The 19,255-nt window shown below is 36.6% G+C and overlaps 4 protein-coding genes across 10 annotated transcripts in view; 3 read left to right on the top strand and 1 right to left on the bottom strand.

Annotated features, from left to right (window-relative positions):
• The first annotated feature begins 539 nt into the window (after positions 1 to 539).
• On the top strand, positions 540 to 2,237 carry LOC128876972 (uncharacterized). The gene is made up of 3 exons (XM_054123846.1): positions 540 to 874; positions 1,112 to 1,324; positions 1,478 to 2,237. The coding sequence occupies exons 1-3, from the start codon at positions 802 to 804 to the stop codon at positions 1,888 to 1,890; spliced, it is 699 nt and encodes a 232-aa protein (XP_053979821.1). The 5' UTR covers positions 540 to 801; the 3' UTR covers positions 1,891 to 2,237.
• Positions 2,114 to 4,645, bottom strand: LOC128876973 (40S ribosomal protein S24). 2 transcript variants are annotated; one of them, XR_008457164.1, is made up of 5 exons: positions 4,557 to 4,645; positions 4,131 to 4,199; positions 3,674 to 3,997; positions 2,901 to 2,975; positions 2,114 to 2,250 (listed from the first exon to the last, which is right to left on the bottom strand). XR_008457164.1 is itself a non-coding variant. In XM_054123847.1 (4 exons), exons 1-4 carry the CDS (start codon positions 4,557 to 4,559, stop codon positions 2,248 to 2,250), a joined length of 399 nt encoding a protein of 132 aa, XP_053979822.1. In that variant the 5' UTR covers positions 4,560 to 4,645; the 3' UTR covers positions 2,114 to 2,247. The 2 variants fall into 2 exon arrangements, 1 of the variants encoding a protein (XP_053979822.1); XM_054123847.1 differs by lacking the exon at positions 2,901 to 2,975.
• Positions 4,646 to 5,246: 601 nt separating this feature from the next.
• Positions 5,247 to 8,940, top strand: LOC128876971 (dnaJ homolog subfamily A member 1). 4 transcript variants are annotated; one of them, XM_054123842.1, is made up of 6 exons: positions 5,279 to 5,389; positions 6,614 to 6,809; positions 6,959 to 7,147; positions 7,226 to 7,520; positions 7,595 to 7,934; positions 8,006 to 8,940. In XM_054123842.1, exons 3-6 carry the CDS (start codon positions 7,016 to 7,018, stop codon positions 8,433 to 8,435), a joined length of 1,197 nt encoding a protein of 398 aa, XP_053979817.1. In that variant the 5' UTR covers positions 5,279 to 5,389; positions 6,614 to 6,809; positions 6,959 to 7,015; the 3' UTR covers positions 8,436 to 8,940. The 4 variants fall into 4 exon arrangements, with proteins under 4 accessions (XP_053979818.1, XP_053979819.1, XP_053979820.1 ...); XM_054123843.1 differs by lacking the exon at positions 6,614 to 6,809 and having other exon boundaries at positions 5,247 to 5,389; XM_054123844.1 differs by lacking the exon at positions 6,614 to 6,809 and having other exon boundaries at positions 5,248 to 5,389; positions 6,962 to 7,147.
• An 899-nt stretch (positions 8,941 to 9,839) lies between these two features.
• LOC128876968 (uncharacterized) overlaps positions 9,840 to 19,255 on the top strand; it is a 321,109-nt gene continuing 311,693 nt past the window's right edge. For all 3 annotated transcript variants that reach the window (XM_054123835.1, XM_054123836.1, XM_054123834.1), the window contains exon 1: positions 9,840 to 13,494. In XM_054123835.1, the coding sequence (XP_053979810.1) occupies positions 12,035 to 13,494 (1,460 nt within the window). In that variant the 5' untranslated portion in view covers positions 9,840 to 12,034. The remainder of the gene's footprint in view (positions 13,495 to 19,255) is intronic.

Here is a 19,255-nt window from a genome sequence, read left to right as displayed (position 1 = left end):
TTGTCATTGTTGAAATCAATTAACAACCCACTCATTTTCCCATAACAAGAAAAATACGTAATAGTACAAAAAACGTGAACAAATGCATGTAAAATTAACGCATTATTACAGCAAAGGACTAAATTTCGTGTAGAGTTCAGGACGAGATCAATATATCTGCGTGATACTTACACCTTTGCGACACTATCGCTACATCTACTGCAATGACGACAATCTGACGATAAATTTAAACAAAAATATAATAAATACGAAGAAGACATTGCCGAGTATTTATTTTACCCTACATCAGTTCTTGTTGAATTTGTTTAACACAGAAGTCAAGTTACATCACGATTTTCAATGCCTAATAAACTTCAATGATCAGCTCAGAATGAATTCTACCGACTTTATAGTAATACCTGTTTTAAACAAATAAAGTATTAGTATCTATTTAGCTTATATGAGTTTGACTAAAATAGCACTGTAAACAGAGTAGAAAACGTTAAAGCAATTTAGTTTGTATTTAACCTCTAATCGTTGATACCTTGATTGATCGTAAAAACTATTAGATCTATTAGATTTAATAAAATTTTACACGCCCTTAACAAGTTCCTATTACATTTTCGTCATTATGTCGATTTATTTATGTAATAATCTTATCGTTAAAATCGGGACAAGCAAGGTTACCATTGTTGAATAGCAGTATTGTACTGAGTTTGCTCAATTCTCGATAAAATTGTTCTTTTAATGAGTATTCGTTTCCGGCGGAATGTATATAAAGTCGAATATTTTTTCACGCAGGTCAGTATTTGTTGAGGAAAAATGCAAGTTTTTATTATCTTGTTAGTGTTTGCCAGCTCCAAGCCTTCTACGTCGATAGGAATTTACAGCAGAGGTGTTGTGTTAAAATTACTTTCGAATTCGGATTTTAGCAAACTGTGGAATTTACTTTAAATAATAATAAGTCGTTTTTACAAGAATCATATGATTTTCCACTCTATTAATGTGTTTAGAAGTCTTTTACATATGACTTTACTGACTTTTTTAATAACCACCTTTGTTATTGCGTATCTAAATTATGCTGACTTACAAACTACCTATAGCTATTTACACCTACGATTCCTTATTACAGAAAACAGTAGATTACAAGAACATTTTCAAAAAGATGCATTCTTCCACGAAATAAAAGATTGGTTTATCCACGTGAAAAATAAAATTTATGACAAAATAAATGGACAAACAACTACGACGACTCCTGATAATTTGCCAACGGAAGTGTTGGATTTTAATAAGTTACGATTCAAAAGCAGATTAAGAAATTGTGGATGGCATCAAGTGAATTTATGTAAATAACAAATTGTTGTTTTTAATATTCATATCATCGTCTCATTTGTTTTGAATACCGCAATAGGCACTGCCATAAACAATCGATATTAGAACATTAACAATGGTATAAGCTTCTACCAGAAATTTATTAAGTTGTATTTTTTTAATACAGCTACTTTAACTTTCGATCCTGATCAAGATTGGGGATTTCGTATCGGTAACTGGTACTTTATCCGAAAAGATGATACAAATCGTAACGGAATTGAGAAGAATAATTCAGACGATTCAAACTTTCATGTCCAGAGTACTATTGAACCAACAGATCTATCTAAAGTAGACACTGGACAGACCTCTGATGATATGAATTACTCGGAAGTTACGGAATCTACACTGGCTATATCAACTACAACTACTTTTGCGACACAAAGTGTGACGCAATCCACGACACAAAAGGCAACGATACAACCCAGTACACAGATCGATTCATCCATAACCACTTCGTCAAGAACAGAAGTACCGATGGTGGATATTGAAATCAATACTGATTCTATTCATAAAGGATCTGCGGAAGTTTTAATGGGATAACAGTGTCTTGACTGTAAAGATAATAGCGTTGTGTAATTTCTTTGAATCATGCATTTTTATACAAATTTTTTTAATTTCGAAATCAGTTTTCATTTTTATATCAGAATAAACATTTTTATTGCAAAGCTAAATATATTTACAAACGAGTAAATTACTTTCATAGTGAACATCGATTTATACGCGACATACCAAGAGGTGTAAAAAAAGTACAGCAATAAAATGGTTTTTTTTTTTTCATCAAGAAGAGTACACGTTTATTCCGTAAAACTTATCATAATCATTCTATGGTAATAAATTATTATAATAATTTTTACGTCGATGTCACACAAAGCGTGGTCCTCGTGATGTCTTGTAGTTTTACTGTAATAAAAAGGACAAAAATATGTCAGTAAAATATTCAACTCTTAATATGCACTCAGATTACACTCAGCATGCACAAAAGTGTTGTATACCTATACAAAATATAAAACATAAAACAAGTACATATAATCCAAACTAAAGAAAGTATAATACAGGATAATATGTACTTATTTCCTTTACACTCTTAAGCAGGTTACTTATAATGCAAACTAAAGAAAGTATAATACAGGATAATATGTATTTATTTCCTTTACACTCTTAAGCAGGATACTTTACTAAAGCAAAGAATCCAAACATTATTAACATTATTTACTGAATTTTTATTTGTATGCATGTAGAATCATCCCATTTTCAGTTGTACCAGTTACTGTGGGATATCTTGTATAGATAATAAATGTTAATGAAAATCATAATACATAATTATGAATATACAAAATGTTCGACTGTAAAGAGCCAACACATACAGTGAGTGAAATATATTAAATGGAACTTTAGGAAGTGAAGTATTATGAACTAAAAGAACTAAATTACATATTTTGTGTTATACAAAAACCACAGTGCACAATGTAGTCAATGAAAGTGAAGAAAAAGGAAAAATGGGGAAAGCTATTGCAAACAGGGAAAAGAAACTTAGAAGTTTGCATGCTGACCATGTATGAGCATCATAATTAAGTTCCTTCTTGAGGCTTGTAGTACAAATGATGAGCATTTGTCTACTTCCTTCCCTAGAATATAAATTAAAAGCGTATACCACTGTATAGCATGCATAATAAAGAAAACAATTATATGAATGACACTATTTATATTATATAAAATATGGTAATTAAATTGTTCACACATCCAGTCAGTATTCTAAAAGTTTGTTTTGTTATCATAAAAAATTTATTTTAATTTAACTGTAGCTTAAAAGTAATAAAAATAAAAAGGTTTAAAAACTATTGAGTATGTTTTAATATTTAACTCTAAGATGTATAATTTTTTATTATATCCAAGATTGGAGAAATTTATGTTATTCATATTAGTGCTACAAAAAAAAACTGAAGAAATTAAATGCATATATGAATAGCAAATAAAATATGCTTGAAATATGAAAAATTCTTGGAATGACTTTATCATGTAATAATGACATTTTTTGTTCCTACTATTGTTGGCAAACAGAAAATAAATTTAGAGTATTTATATGTATTTACAAAATAGTAATATGAAATTTCATGATGAAATTTAAAAAAAAGAAACCATCACCAATGAGTGATCAATGCATAACCCATCTCCAAATACCAATCCAACAGAAACACTATTTAGTTTAATAATACTATTAAATGATATATTGATTTCCATATATACTTAAAAAGAAGCTATCACATTTAAGTAGCACAGAATGCAGTTGAGAATATATTTAAAAGTAAAAGGAAAAATGTCATACCTTTTTAGATGCAGCTCCAACTTTACTCTTCTTTGTACCCCTAACTTTCTTCATCCTGTTCTTACGTTCTTTACGCTGTTTCCTTGTTTGCTTTTGTTTCTCATATAGTCCATGCCTTGCTAACCTATATTTAGGTTCAAATTTCTTAGCAAAGTCTAATGTGTCGTAGACCAGTGCAAATCCAGTAGATTTACCACCACCAAAGTTGGTTTGGAAGCCAAAAACAAAAACTACATCTGGAGTAACTTTGTACATTTTGGCTAGTTTTTCACGTATTTCAGTTTTACGAACTGATGGATGGCTTGGATGAAAAACATCTACAACCTGGAACAAAACAATTAATAATACAATTAAAAATCATCCATAATTAATGATCTTGACTTCATAAGCAACAGAAAGAAATAAGAATCGTAAAACATTGAAGAATAGGTGATGTAGATACAATGTAAATACGTACCATTTGTTTTCGGCATAATAGCCGATTGCTCATGAATTTTCTGGTTCTAATCGTAACTGTACCCTCCGTCTACAAACAAAAATAACAGAATTGTAAGGTTATGTTTGATTTACCATTTACTTAAAACAACTGTTTCATTTCGAATAATAGCATTAAAAACAAATTAAAATATTTGATTCCACGATGTAATTCGTATAATAAGATCAAATACTTTATTTACATCTTTACTGACATGTTAACAGCATGTACACTATTGGCTAGCAGATTCATGTCACAATAATATTAGTAATACATGTTCATAAAAACAGTATTTCTAAATTATATTTGTAAAGGATAAATATTAAATCATCATTAATCAACTTTCAAGCAAATATTTCATGTTTCTTTCAATGATTAATTCTCAGTTTTGGGATACGAAATACATACCATTTTGCTTGATTATTGTACCGCCAGTAAAAGGACAGTTACGGAAACGTGTGGCGCTATCTATACTCGAGTTATTTTACAACTAATATCTTCACGCAGCTAACAAAAAGTTTTATTCATTTTCATTCAGAAGTAATTTTACAATCGAAATTTTAATTTTTATATATGAGTAAACGAGATTACATCAATTATTTATTTGAAGCAATGCAACGTAATTTCAACATAAAACGAAATAATTTGATATTGCTTCCTGTTTAGGAATTATAAATATATAACGATGAATTTGTGAAGTTACGTTTTAAACTTAATTAAACAATTACGGCTGTCCAAAGGTAATGCAAAGAATAAAAAAGTGATTTCGACTTCATTTTTTAGTACTTTTAGATGTATGAAAAATGTACTGTTACAACTAATCAAATGTACTTGTTTTTACATTCTTTTAAATAAATTATTAGTAAGAGTATATTTAAATATTATTATACAACAATAAATAAGTGATATAATAACTACTAAATAACTACCACATATATTTTTATTTATTCATTTAGTATGCAATGTTTTATCGACAGAGCGAAGGAACACGTTCTTACGAAGTTCTTAGGAAGACCGTAATTGCATTTAGCGTTGGCTGCAGTGTTCCATCTATCTGATTGGTTCTCTTTGGACGAACGTCCATTACTCTTCTAGGAAGTTTCGAGAACGGGTACGGGCAGTCATATTGGTGAGAATTCTATGCGTTTACAACAGTTCGTCAAATACTATTACGTAGAACGAGACGAGCGTTTACGGCACGCGAATATTTCCCACGAGCGTTTTTCTTTCTACTGATACAGGTAGGATTAAACAGTAAATCCAGTGGTTATAAGAATATATTAGAAAATATGCGCAGACGAATAGAATTTTCGTCATTGAACGTTGCGATCGATTGCGAGCTTGTGAATTTTTCTTGGGATAGAAATTCGCGTAGTATTAACATGCAGAATCAAGTCACGGTAGAACGTTTCGAGCCACTGAGGAATACATAAGCATGATTTCAACGTAGTTTCGGCAATTTTCAAACTTCGAGTGGACGTTTGAAGGTTGAATACTAGTTCCGTATACGATTAAGCATATTGAATATTACGAAATACGAGTCAATTAGTTTTATCGTGCTACTAGCTGTGGTGCGTGCCCGTGACTCGCACTTTAACGTTGAAAAATGGTGGATTCCCTATTCTTTACTCGTGTCAATACGAAACGCGGTTGAAGTTTTAGACTATATCTGTCACCTGGGCTACAGATAATCTTATATTATTTACTTTTATTTCTACAGTTTCAATTATAAGTCGATATTTATTTTTCGTTTTGTTATAAATACTGTTTTAGAGCATTTGCCCTTTTCTTATACGATTTTAACCGGCAGACAAATTTTCATTGTGATACATACTTGTACGTATATGTATGTGCATTATTGAAGAGTCTACAAAGTGTTTGTGTTCTTTGTTCATGGCACGACGAATAGTGCGTTATACCGAAACCACGTTTCAATTTTCTCTTCCGTATCAATTAGCAACATTTTCCTGCCTCAAAATGATTCCCGTCGCCATTTTGAAACCAAAGACGCACATGGATATAATGTACTAGATATTTCAGCGAACATACAATTCATTCGTTTTGAGGTTTAATAGATTACGGAATGCACGTTTAACATTGTCTTTCTTACAAAAAGTACTGATTTTATAACTTTTGCACCTTGAACGTATACCTTTAATTGCGCTGTATGTTTATTAAAATTAGAAATACTTAAGATTCAAGGTCACTACATGCAATTCCATTTTTGAATCAAGTATATGTATAGTACATTCAGATATTGACGTGAATTTGGATAACAAAGGAACTTTTTTTGGATATTGTACATATAACAAGCACGACATAAGATGAGTTAGATTTTAAAATTCTATCTGTATTCGTATTGAACATTGATACTTAATGAATTTTAAAGTTAAATAATGATTAGTTTGTTTATTATTTGCAAACCAATTTATACAAAAAATTTCATAATTTAAATAACATTTCAGGTATAGAATATATATCTAACAGGAGAACTGGCTTACCAATAATTTAACACTAAATATCTATGTAATACCTATTTTTTTAAAGAAAGCATAGCTACTAAAGATGGCTAAATTCACTAGATAAAATCAAGTTTTTTTGTATTTTTTAAACATATCTCCACATTATGGGACTATATTATACATGTACATTTCTCAACTGGTAAAGTAACAAATGATTTCCAAATTCTGTTCTTCTTGTGTAAATTAAAAGTCATACATAAAGATGATATAAACATTGTTGCTTGTTCAGTATTTTCTACTAAAATTTGCAATCATAGTAATATTTTCATTGCATTTTCTTATTATTAGCAGGACTGTAGTAGCCTAAGAATCAGTTTCATTCGCAAACGATAGGTCACAGTGAAAATGGTGAAGGAGACGACATTCTATGATATATTGGGCGTGAAGCCTGGGTGTACGCAAGATGATTTGAAGAAGGCATACAGAAAACTTGCTCTTAAATATCACCCTGATAAGAACCCTAATGAAGGAGATCGCGTTAGTACTCCTGGTTTTTAATGCAATATGATAAGTAATTGTTATTACATTTTAACCAACATATTATTTTTATTGCAGTTTAAACAAATTTCACAAGCATATGAAGTATTATCGAATCCTGAAAAGAAGCGAATTTATGATCAGGGTGGAGAACAAGCTTTGAAAGAGGGTGGTGGAGGAGGCAATGTATTCTCTTCACCTATGGATATCTTTGATATGTTCTTTGGAGCAGGTTTTGGTAGAAGAGCTAGAGGGAGAGAACGCAAAGGACAAGATGTTATACATCAGTTGTCTGTGTCACTGGAGGAACTGTATAAGGGTACTGTTCGCAAGTTAGCTTTGCAAAAGAACGTTATTTGCGATAAATGCGAAGGTAGGTAGTTTTAGCAGTGCTCACTGAAAATCTTGTTCAAAATAAGAAATTATTATATTCTTTTTTTTTTTCAGGTATTGGTGGAAAGAAAGGTTCCGTAGAACAATGTACAACATGTCATGGATCTGGTATGCAAGTCCAAATACAGCAACTAGGACCAGGAATGTTGCAGCATCTTCAGACTATGTGTGTAGATTGCAAAGGGCAAGGAGAACGCATAAATTCCCGTGATCGTTGTAAACAGTGTGGTGGCAGGAAGACTGTTAGAGATAGAAAAATTTTGGAAGTTCGTGTTGATCCAGGCATGGTAGATGGACAAAAGATCGTGTTTAGCGGAGAAGGCGATCAAGAACCAGACTATGAGCCAGGAGATATTGTAATTGTTCTTGAAGAGAAGGAACACGAAGTGTTCAAGTCAGTATTATTTACAATTATTTTAATTGGATTGTATTATATTACGTGTATTTACTATTATTCTATTTTAGGCGTTCGCGCAATGATTTGATCATGAGAATGCAGCTAGAACTGGTAGAATCTTTATGCGGATTCCAAAAGGTTATTACTTCTTTGGATGGAAATGATTTATTAATAACCTCACTTCCGGGAACCGTTACAAAACACGGAGATTTGAAGTGTATTTTGAACGAAGGAATGCCAGTTTATAAAGATCCGTTCACACATGGCAGACTCATAATTCAATTTGTAGTAAATTTCCCGAAAACCATTGACCCTGCTGTTATTCCAACGCTAGAAAAATGTCTACCTCCAAGGGAACAGGTTATAATTCCAGAGGGAGCTGAGAAGTGTATACTTACAGATTTAGATCCAGAACAAGAAGCAAGGCGAAGAGACCAGCGACAGGCGTACGAAGAAGACGAAGGAGGTCCCTCTCGAGTTCAATGTGCCACACATTAATTTGATTACATCAATGTCAATAAATATGGTCATTCTTTCATTTTAAACCCGAGAGAAATGTCTAGATATGTGCACGACTGTGAAAATCATAAGGAATCCCCACCGATTCTATCGCAAGTATCACACTAACACCTAATTGTATAGAAAGACCGTTGACACAGACGACGATTCATTTATCATCACGCCTGAATTAAACTATAAATTTTGGTGAAAATTAGTGAACTGTTTACGATTAGTTAATCAATCGCTTGCTGTAGAAAAATATTAAAAAAAGATGTACTTATCATTAAACAAAGTGATAAGAAAAGGTGAACTTCTAACGCGACATCATGTAACGTTAGTACTAACTGCAAACATAATCGATTATATCATGTAACGATAAACATTCGGATGACATTCTGCTATTTGTGAAATTATTTCTTTATAATTAATAATTAGCAGTTTCCAATACTGATTAATATGGGCATATTGAATGCTAGAAATAAAGTTAGACAGTCGAATGAAACTAGTACCTTGTCTATATTTGTGATTCCCTAAAGTTCTCTAAATTATTAGTATTTGATTATGCGAGCTTTCCGACTTTAGCTCAATGTGTATAATACTAATTTGATTATTACGAAAATAGTATGAAACATATTTAAAGATATGCATCTACGAAGAAGATTGAAAGTTAATATCTAATGCTTTTCATACTTTTTATTATAGAACTGTAGGTTGCTTTTCTCTTAAACGATTTTCTCTTATTCCATTACATGTAGTGTTTATCTTTTTTTTATTTAGAAGATGTAATTCCATACTTTGAAATTGACAAAATATTTTAAGTTTACGTTCATAAATGGTACAATATACAGAAAACAATGTGGTTCCTGTATGTGTGAGTGGACTGTTGCGTATATTTAGAATTGTTTAAAAATGGAATAAAAAAGGCGTACCAGTATACACTTATAATTCTAATACTGGAAATGAAACTAAAAGTATAATTAATTTTTTTTTATTTTATTTACCAATATTTACTGCAAGAAATTGCTTTTATATAACGTTTCTAAGTAAACGCGTTTCGTTTGTTTGCTTACAGCAACATTAATTAGACGCACGAACAAATGTCCATTTAAATGATCGTAAGTCTGTACTGTACTAAATTAAATACGTCTTCGATACATTCGCATAACTTACTTTATACGAGGTCATGTACTCGTCCGTAATTACTATATAGCGAATTTAAATAGACGTGTATTGTAATCTTATTTATTATAGATACATACATTGGTGATCGATTAGTACTTTTTTTAATCGTCTCAAATAAATTGGAAAAATGTAATGCGAAATACGTCATAATATTAATTTTCATCAAGTCTATTTAACCTTTGATCCTTTACGTGGATATTACCTCCTCATTAGTCGCTCCGTTATCGCTAAGAAATTATTTCCTTCAAAGCATAAAAACTGCTTTTTAAAATTACACGAAGGTATCATAAATAGTAGTTTGCTATGGTTCTGGACATTATTGCTGTATTCCGCATTGATGGAAAAATATTTAAAAAAAAAAAAAAGAAAAGGTTGATTTATTAGGATGTTGCACTTGAACCGAATACACACACACACACACAAGTATAATTAACGTTGTCGTGAGATGCACAATGTTAACGTGCCTTTGAGTTGCGTAAAATTGCCTAACGATGGCGATATAATCGCGACAAGGGTCGATGTTTTTGTAACGTGCGTATATGAGTGCCCGAAAGCCAGCAGTCGAGATGCCGCAAAGGTTTCTGGGTATGCGGAGGGAGCCATATTTTTCCAATATCAGTTATGCGAAAACAGCGTACGCATAGCATCTGCAGAATGGAATTTCGTTCGGTAACCTGCGTAGAGTCTGTGTTTCACTAGAGGAATCAATTACGAAGCAGACGACAAGGGATCGGAGCAAGAAGACGAGACGATTGGGCTAGTCGGGAAATAATAAGCGTGCGTTTCCACGCGATCGAGAAGCGAGGTTCGGTGAAAACGATGAGCGCGGCCCGCGCAGGTGTTCGAGTCGAGAAGAGGGTTAGTTAACTTAACCCGAGTTCGTAACCGCGACCGGTGGTAGTGGTGGTAGTACTAGTGGCGGTGGTGGTGGAGGCAGCGGTGGTGGTGGTGGTGGTGGTGGTGCTACTGCTGCTGTGACGATGACACAGCGTCATAACACGACGTACGTTCGTCCGTGCGATTTAACGCGAGTTGTTATGGCAGTATAAAGTGTTTTTGTACCGGAGAGTGCATTCGCGCCATTACCGATCGAGCGTGTCGTGTCTCGGTCACGATTAACCTGTGTGTATATTCAGTGTCAACGGAGATGGCTTTCTTGTTTAGTGTGTGAACCTGAAGATTTGGAGTAGCATATTTTTGGAGTGACAGTGGCTCACGATGACATAATTAAGTTCCCATTCATCGTTCCTTCGTCGAAAAGTGAGTGCTTGTATGTGAAATGGAGTAATTGGGACTGTGACCGCGAAGAACGCGACCGGGACCGTGGCAATGACACGACGTCATCGTTGACTTTTTTTTTTTTTAAGGTTAAATATTTCTCGCCTACACGCGTCGCGTTTGTTTTCATCAAGGTCAATTCGAGAACGTTGCCCGTCGGCAACGTTTACAAAAATTGCCTGCTGCCGACTCCGTTTTCCGCTCGGAGCGTGCATGCGTCACGAATAACAGCGTGTTTCGGAGAGTTAGGTTAGTTCGATGCTTAGCCCCGTTGCGTAGTTAGACGCAACCGAATGGGCGAGTTGTCGCTTTGTGAATCGACCTTGCGAGTATCAGCGGAGACGTAATTTCCTAATAAACAAAGTTACGTGGCTGCGCTATGTCAAGCCGGTTCGGAGCATGAAAATAGCAATAGTTTGACCTTGGTATTCTTCCAACCGTAAATCTCCGCGAATCGATTTAAGAAAATTCCGTGACAATTATTTCCAACGATAAACGTAAACTAACGTCCGCCGAGAGAACAATTTTTCGAAAGGAAAACGATTGCTTTCTTACGTTATCGAATCGTCCACGAAGAAAAGAAGCAACGCTAACGTTATTACACCGCCGATTCCCGATGCATTGGAATTTCGACTAGCCTCAACGAAACTAGTATAATGGTAGAATGTACGGAATCACAGCGGAGAGGTTAGACGGGCATTGACCGGTGACTAGCGCGCGTCTGTCGTCCCGTCGGATGCTTTCCAGTTTCAAAATCTTGGCACCGTTTACGAGGCCTCCGTAGTGGTCAGCTGCGACGGAAAGCAGTTTGCGTGCGTATATGCGAACCGTGGATTTTTCAACGCGAACATCGAAAAGTGAAAGAACGATTCGGTGAAGCATTCGTTTGGCATGCCGTACGCGGTGCAGCCGAGGATGTCGAGCGACGAGTACGTGCACGGCAGCTGCAAGATTCCGAGTATCGGTGAGCGCGCGTGGCCAGGAAGAAGGACTGAAAGAACGTGGTGGGTTTCGGCGTGATCGTTTCCGTTTACGGAGGATGCGGCAGGACCTCGAGGTACCTCCACGTAGGCGTGCTACCTGGGTTCCAGTGATGTCGGTGTCGGGGTTACCTGCAGCGCTGCTGGACCTGGACCATGGCCGGCAAACCTGAGCAGCCGTCCACGCACCCTGTTCCCCCAAGCCACAGTCATCATCATCACCATCATCAACAACATCAGCATCATCTCCAACAACAACAACAACAGCAACAGCAGCAGCAGCAAGAGCAACAACAACAACAACAACAGCAGCAGCAGCAGCAGCAACGTCCTCAGCAGGGGATCCAAGAGAATAGCGTTCTAGTGTACGTGTCGGGGGATAATTTTGCATACGCGACGGCGGTCGGTCAGAATGCCGCCGCCGCTGCTGCTGCTGCTGCTACCGCAGTCGGCTATCAATCTCCGCAGCAGGCGACGTACACCGGCATCCTGCCGCCTCAGGTGGCGACGGCGGCGGCGACGTTTCCCGCCAAAACCGCCATATATTGCAACGATAACGCGATCGGTAGCACGGCTAACTGTTGCCGATTGAAGCCGGTCGAGTACGCGTCCACCGATGGAGACTCGGGCCGAACGGTGCGAACCTTGTCCACGGGCACCGTGGAAGACGTGGAAGAAGATTACGGTACGATCGTCTCGAGCAACGGTTTGCTCTACAGGCAAGCAAATTTCGTTCAAGCAACGAGCACGTCTGCGACCACGACGATGACTTGTGTAGTATCGACGTGCGACAACAAGAACCCACCGAATCGTGGTCCGTTGGAAAACGATATCGGCAACACCACCGAGAACCTCGCGTCGAACGTTGAGCCGATCAACAGGGTGAACGGTAACGAAATGGTGGCCAACAAATTGTTTCCATCGAGAATTCACACCGAGATGTATCCAACAGGAGCAAGGCTGGTGGACGGTTATAACGATAACGGTAGGATCGCGCAGGGGAATCTCGGCGAGGGCTGCGTGGGGCTTCTGAGCGACGAGACGGGTTGTGTTACTTATGTGAGACAGGGAAACGAAACGTCGCAAACGTCCGCGAGCGTTTTTCAAGCGGACAGTGTCGAGCAACGCATCGACATGGACGAGAAGAGCCGGCAGCAGGACGCTTTCCAGAATCAGGCCGGCTCGTCGCTTTCTTCGTCCTCTTCGAGCATCGGTGGCAGCGGTGGCGGTAGTGTTGTTGTTGTTGTTGGTAATGGTGGTGGTAGTGGTGCGGTTAGCTGTGACTCGGTTCGTTCCGATACTGGTGAATCGTCGACGTATAGTAGTCTCAGCAGTCCCGAGAGTCAAAGTCAATCGGCATCGCACGACGGTTTGTCCGTCGGTCCGACGGCTACCGGTGGCGGTTCATGCGCGCAGCAGGCTGCGCGTCAGCCGTCGTTGTCGTGCATCAACAACTCTAACAGTAATGACAATACTGGCCAACAAAATGTAGTGCTTACGATGAACGGTAGTGGGGTGGTTACGCAGCAGCAGCAGCAGCATCAACATCAACAAGCGATTACAGTGCCACGTGGATGGAAAAGGATATGCACCAACGGGGTCATCATTTACATCAGGTCAGTCCCTCTTTTACCTTTACTCTTACGTATATCAACACTTTACCAACCGGTAGCCTATTAATCATTTTGCTAAGAATACTTTATTATCTATTATTTAGATAATATACATGCATTATGTATAATGCTCTCATCATTGTAGGAATTATGAAATATTATATAAATATTAATCAGAAAACGTTTCTAATAGAGAAAATAAATATAGTGTAGTACTAATGTTATCAAAATAAGAAATATCGTTGAATTTTATTATACATCCAATCACTACCCGTCGGTAAAGTGTTAACACTAATAGTAAGGCTTAATTAAATGCAAATGAAAATAAATTATATCGATAGAAAGAATTGCAAATATTCGAAAGAAACACCAAATTGAGCAGTCTCAAAAACAAGCATCAACTTATTTTGAACGTTTCGACTCTTGGATTTCAATCTTGAGTATTTGTAAGTGTTATATTATATACAATTCTTTTTTAATTTACAAAATCACTTGGTATTATCTAAGGCAAAACCACGATAGGAAAACGAATATTTTGGAATGAAATTGATAAGGGGTTATACTTTTGTTTAGATTTAAACAAAATTAATTTTTTAATCTCTGTTTATAAGTGATACATTACATAGATTAAGGATGCTTACAGGTGATCGTTTGAAAACATTATATATATTAGGTGTACCGGAAAGTAATGTCGTTTGTGCAATTTTAAATACTTGTTTATCACTCATCAGCTTATTGATTTTTATCGATATGGCATTGAAAATTTGCACACTAAATGGGAAAAGGCCGTTGATAACAAAGGCGATTACGTAATTGATTAGAAATAGAAATTTATTAAAAATTTGTTCGAATTTAATGTAAAAGAAACGACGTTACTTTCCAGTCTGCCTAATAAAACATAACACAACAGTTTACTTCTGCCTAATAATTAATGTAGTATTTATTTATAGTATAAATACCTATTTATGAATAAGTAATCCATATTAACTATCAATGTTATTTACTCGTTTACTTATTAATAGTCGATGTCAAATGGAAAGGATTCCAATGTATTTGAAACTACGTCGAATTAAAATTCTCTCCGGCGCATTTACCGCGATGATCAAAAAGATGAACGAAACGATTTGCGGGCAAACAGTTTTCCAGTTCCGTGTTACTCGGGGATCGGCTTCCGAAGGGTTTATCTTGGTGGTTTGTGGGTTAGTAGCATCGATCCGCAGTTAAATGTTCTTGCTAGAACTTTAATTTCGCTAATGGAATTAAACTGCGTCCAGTCGGCGCAAATAAGATTAACGAAGCGACTGGTAAATTAGGATAAAACCTCGGAGACAGCGAGCGGTACGCTTATGCTGTGTCGCGAGATTTGTTGGGAAATCATTATTCAAAAATTACTTGCTATATTCGTTTCGATAACAAAGCTCGGGGGCGTAACAAATGCCGAGAGGGTTTCATCACCTAAGCAGAGACACTCGGCTGTCCTCGGAGATCTTAAAAAGGTTTTGTCCCCTTTCCGTCTTTTGTAATCTTTCCCGACGTTCAAGTAAAAAACATTTTCTGGGAGCTAGGGCCCCCCTCCGCCCCTCCCACTTTTGCCTGTCGTCATCCAGCACGTGGAAAGCGAAGGCATCTTCCTTCTAACCCCTCATTGTACTTTTATGGCTCTTTTCAAAGTCCGTTCGAGGGTCACTTTCATCTTTTCTGCCGCGCCTTTTTCACGGGCTGTCTTTGCCAAGATGCCACGCATCCTCCGTTGCCTTCAGCTGCGTTGTCCTCGTGTTTACAAGGGATCGTTTGTCTTCTCTCTGCGTGGAGAGAGTGTAAAAATTGAATCGATCAGATTCCCAGACAAGAATCGCGAGAGGTATGCGCACCCGATTTAGACGCCAACCTTAGGCGTCGAGACTTTGAATTTATTTCTTGTCCGAATAGGAACCAATTTTTTCTGCTAGTAAAAAACATGGAATAATAATTATTTTTACTTGTCTCGAAGCCCCTTTTAATTTTTTCTGCTGGGACATAGGTGTCCCAATAATTGTTTCAATAGTTATTCAGTTGATCGATATTTCATTTCAACGATACAAATACAACAAACTGCACTCAATTTCCAATTATTCAGTTCGTGAATGCGGATGTATTAAAATACTTATTTTACTCAAAAATGTTCTCATTTAGGATCTATATAAATAGAGTATTAATTTGCTCAGACTCCAAGCAGTAGTATTTCTTATATTGTCACATGACATTTGTGCAAATTAATGTATACTTAAAATCAATATATATTCAATTAATTATTAATATATTCCTACTTGAAATTAGCGAAGACAAAATTTCTTGCGAAGATCCTTGCAAATGAAATATTAATCTGATCGATCAAGATCTGTATTAGTTTGCTCAAGCGTCGAGAAACGCTATTTCTCTGATATACTTGAAAAGTCCGAAGGAAAGATTTCCGTCGTACATCCATCTTTGTTCGAACGAGGGGATTTGAGATCTTGAGGTGCTGGGAGTCGCAAAGGGCAACGCCTCATGGCGTAATCGTGCCGTGGCAGAAGAGGTCCGACCTGGCCTGTCCCAAAGCTTGTTAAAACGATCCTTCACGGGCTGACAAGAATCACGGTTTAAATGACGTTTAAAGGGCCCCGACAAACAAAGCTTCGCTGCCTACAACGCCGACCGACCGCGTGCCCCCATGAGCCATCGCCTTTTCGCTGGAATACGTCCACCCAAGCACATGGTCACTCTCTTTCATTCTCCAAGTTCAGTCGAGTGCCTCTGCTCGGCCGTTTATGTTCAACAAATGTTGCGCACGGAAAGAAATTTGTCTGTTTCCAGCGTGGGAGAAAAGAGCCGAAAGTCCGACCATATGTTTGGGGGGAAAAGTCACGTGCAAGCATCCTCTACAAGCCGTGTAACAAGTTAGGAAAAAATAAAACTGCAAAAAAATTCGTCGCACAAGCGAACGTGGGGTAGTCTGGGCTGATATAATTAGGTTTAAAATGTGACTCGAACGAATGAAGATAGACATACCAATTGTTATATCTTTTCTCTCGAATTTTTCCAAATAGAATTGAACAAAACAAACAACAACATTGAACAAAGTTTTATCTCCATTTTAATTTCCTCCCCTTTTCTTTTATTATACACTGTTTAGAAAACAGTATTTCATTTCTCCCCTTGTCTTCCAAGTTTGTCCAACAGATTTCATAGGCCACTATGCAAAGCTTTTACGCAACAGTGGCCGCGCCACCCTGAATTTCCTTATTTTGAAATTCCGATACCGCGGGGACAAACAGCTTTCTTGGTACGGAGATAAATCATCGATATATCTGGCGTGCAAGGATTCCTTGAAAGATTCTTAGGCCTCAACATCCTCTATCAAGGGCGATGTATGGCAGGACAGATTCTCACATCGGTTCGTGTACAGGAAGCGGTGGAATGGTCGGAAGGAAGGGTAGAGGGGGCACATACGAAGGGAAAAGGAATTTCGTTGAACCGCGCTGTTCGTGCGATCATTGATTTACGATGGTACGTCGTAAATACAATCGGTGATGTACGATCATGCCTCCTCTCCTCCCTTATTCCCTCACCCCTACTTATCTTCTCCTGTCTTCCCTCGCAAGTTTCTTCTTCGCTCTTCTTTCGCCGTCGCCACCGACGTTCCCTTTACGGACCTCTTCTTGATTTATAATACCTACAGGCCTCTGTTGTCTTTCTTCGTTTTCTCGTCTCTTACATACCTCCTAGGTGTCCGGACCTCGTTCCCCTAACCTTCTCCCTTCAGTCGTCCGACCGTGGTTATACCTTCTATCAGACGAGGGTTCACCTTTGACGTTCTTCCTTTCGTCTGCTCGTTTTCTCCTATTTTTTGCTGTTCGTTCGAGTTCCGTCTGCCACCCACTACTTGCAACAAAATTTGTAATGGGACAGTATTTCTCAATCTTTCTTTGGATCATGCTTCGAAGATTTCAATTACCCCACTGGCACGATAATCTACTCCGTTTTGAAAACAGTATACGTATTGTTTGATACATTATTTTTGTTGAAATAATTATATTATTATTATTATTAGTGATAATATATACATTAAATAAATTGGAATTTTAGAATGAAAAGTTATCTTTTCGTCTCTTGTACCAGGGTTCATTAAAATATAATTAATTAAATTCATTATCTCGAAAATACAAGAAAGTATTATTTTTTTATCCGATTATATCATTATAAATATTTTATTGAAAGTGAAAGGTTAATTGATATTATTGATATCTAATTAGTTTTTAAATGGATTTAATTTAGGTATTTCTGAATGGAATTGATTATAATTTTAATTATTTACACTTCTATTTAATTTAGAACATTCCATGTTTGGAAAATTCCTCAAGCAAAAACTTGTAAATTCATACTTTGATTTCCTATTCGTTCCTCTTGCAAAACCCAGCATTCCCGGCGCTGTGAGTTTGCAAATGCAAAAATTCATCTCTCGGTCCTGAAATGTGTACTCAAAGTTGGACTATTAAATGTTCTTCGTCTCGGATCCGCGCTAAATCCGTGGCAAACAAATTAACGCGACGCCGAGCAAGAAATTAATGGCTGGGAAATATTCATCTGCACATTCTTAGGATTACTCGAAGACGTTCGTAATTACAGTTTCATTCTGAAATTTTCGTCGGAAGAATATTTCATCGAGCTTCCACGTTGCGTTAATATTTGACCCGTCTGTCGGACGTTTCGGCGCGTTTATTTTTAATGCAAATCTATTTAAATTGGCGCCGTTGCGACGCCAGCTGCGAGATTCATAGATACTTGGATTTGCAATTATTCCTGCAGTGCGGAGCACTTTGAATATTCATTGGAATACTTAGTTTGCACGCTGCCGGTGTTAAATTCCACCATGAAATTTGTAATTGTGCCGGGGTAGCAGGACAGTCCTATGCGCGGCTTCCATTTCAACTTCTCGAATGCGTTTAACTGTTATGCTCACATCTGTTTCTATTTTTTTTTTTTCGTTTTCTGTCTAATAAGACGTGTCCAATACTGTTCGATAAAAAACTATAATTCATTGTGGAATAATAGTAAATGAATCTCAAGCGGTTTAATGTCCCTGATACTTCCTTATATTTCATTTTGTTCTTAGCTTTAACTAAAAACTTGTATATAATTTAACAAAATTTATGACTAGCAAAATTTATTTTGACTAACAAAATTTTAAGTATACGTTCACTGAGAATGCATACAATTTTACTGGAAGTCCAGGTGATTGACTCCCCCGTGGAAAGTACTGTTCTATTTAATTGTTATTTAATGTTGTGTTATCGTAGAGCACATATGGTATCTCTGTGCACTTAACTTTTTTTTTTTCATACAAAAAATGGGGGTACCTTATTCTTGCATGCAAAGTAGCGATTTTCGCTGGCTGATATGTGTTTATCTGTAATGCTTCCATATATTAAAATTATCAGGCGATGTCAATAAAATTAGCCAGACCGCTAGACCACTTGTTAGCAAAGACCTGTGTATTCAGCAGTTTAGAATGCCTACGGAGAATTCATTACTTTCAAAAGTGAAAACTTTTTATAGTAATACTTACACACTTGAATTAATCAAAATTATTTTTAAACAAGTTTCTCAAAGTGCAAAGTTCGCTAAAAAGTTCGTGTGTAACAATACAGATGCGGTCTCTTTATAATTATAGAATAAAATATTTCGCTACGAACCAATTCAAACACCAAACTCAATTATTTTACCGTGTAAACGTGACGAATAAATT

This window comes from Hylaeus volcanicus, chromosome 5 (assembly GCF_026283585.1).
Source record: "Hylaeus volcanicus isolate JK05 chromosome 5, UHH_iyHylVolc1.0_haploid, whole genome shotgun sequence".
Lineage (NCBI taxonomy): Eukaryota > Metazoa > Arthropoda > Insecta > Hymenoptera > Colletidae > Hylaeus > Hylaeus volcanicus.
Note: the sequence above shows the minus strand (reverse complement) of the source record. Positions and strands in the feature narration are given on the sequence as shown.

Bases quoted from the DNA above. Each gene is read 5' to 3' on its own strand.
- LOC128876971 (XM_054123843.1), top strand. From the start codon at position 7,016: ATGGTGAAGGAGACGACATTCTATGATATATTGGGCGTGAAGCCTGGG. The intron at 7,148-7,225 runs GTTAGTACTCCT...TTTTTATTGCAG, and splicing joins ACCCTAATGAAGGAGATCGC to TTTAAACAAATTTCACAAGC. The intron at 7,521-7,594 runs GTAGGTAGTTTT...TTTTTTTTTCAG, and splicing joins TATTTGCGATAAATGCGAAG to GTATTGGTGGAAAGAAAGGT.
- LOC128876972 (XM_054123846.1), top strand. From the start codon at position 802: ATGCAAGTTTTTATTATCTTGTTAGTGTTTGCCAGCTCCAAGCCTTCT. The intron at 875-1,111 runs GTGTTGTGTTAA...TCCTTATTACAG, and splicing joins GATAGGAATTTACAGCAGAG to AAAACAGTAGATTACAAGAA. The intron at 1,325-1,477 runs GTAAATAACAAA...TTTTTAATACAG, and splicing joins ATGGCATCAAGTGAATTTAT to CTACTTTAACTTTCGATCCT.
- LOC128876973 (XM_054123847.1), bottom strand. The intron at 3,998-4,130 runs GTACGTATTTAC...GTTTTGTTCCAG, and splicing joins TATTATGCCGAAAACAAATG to GTTGTAGATGTTTTTCATCC.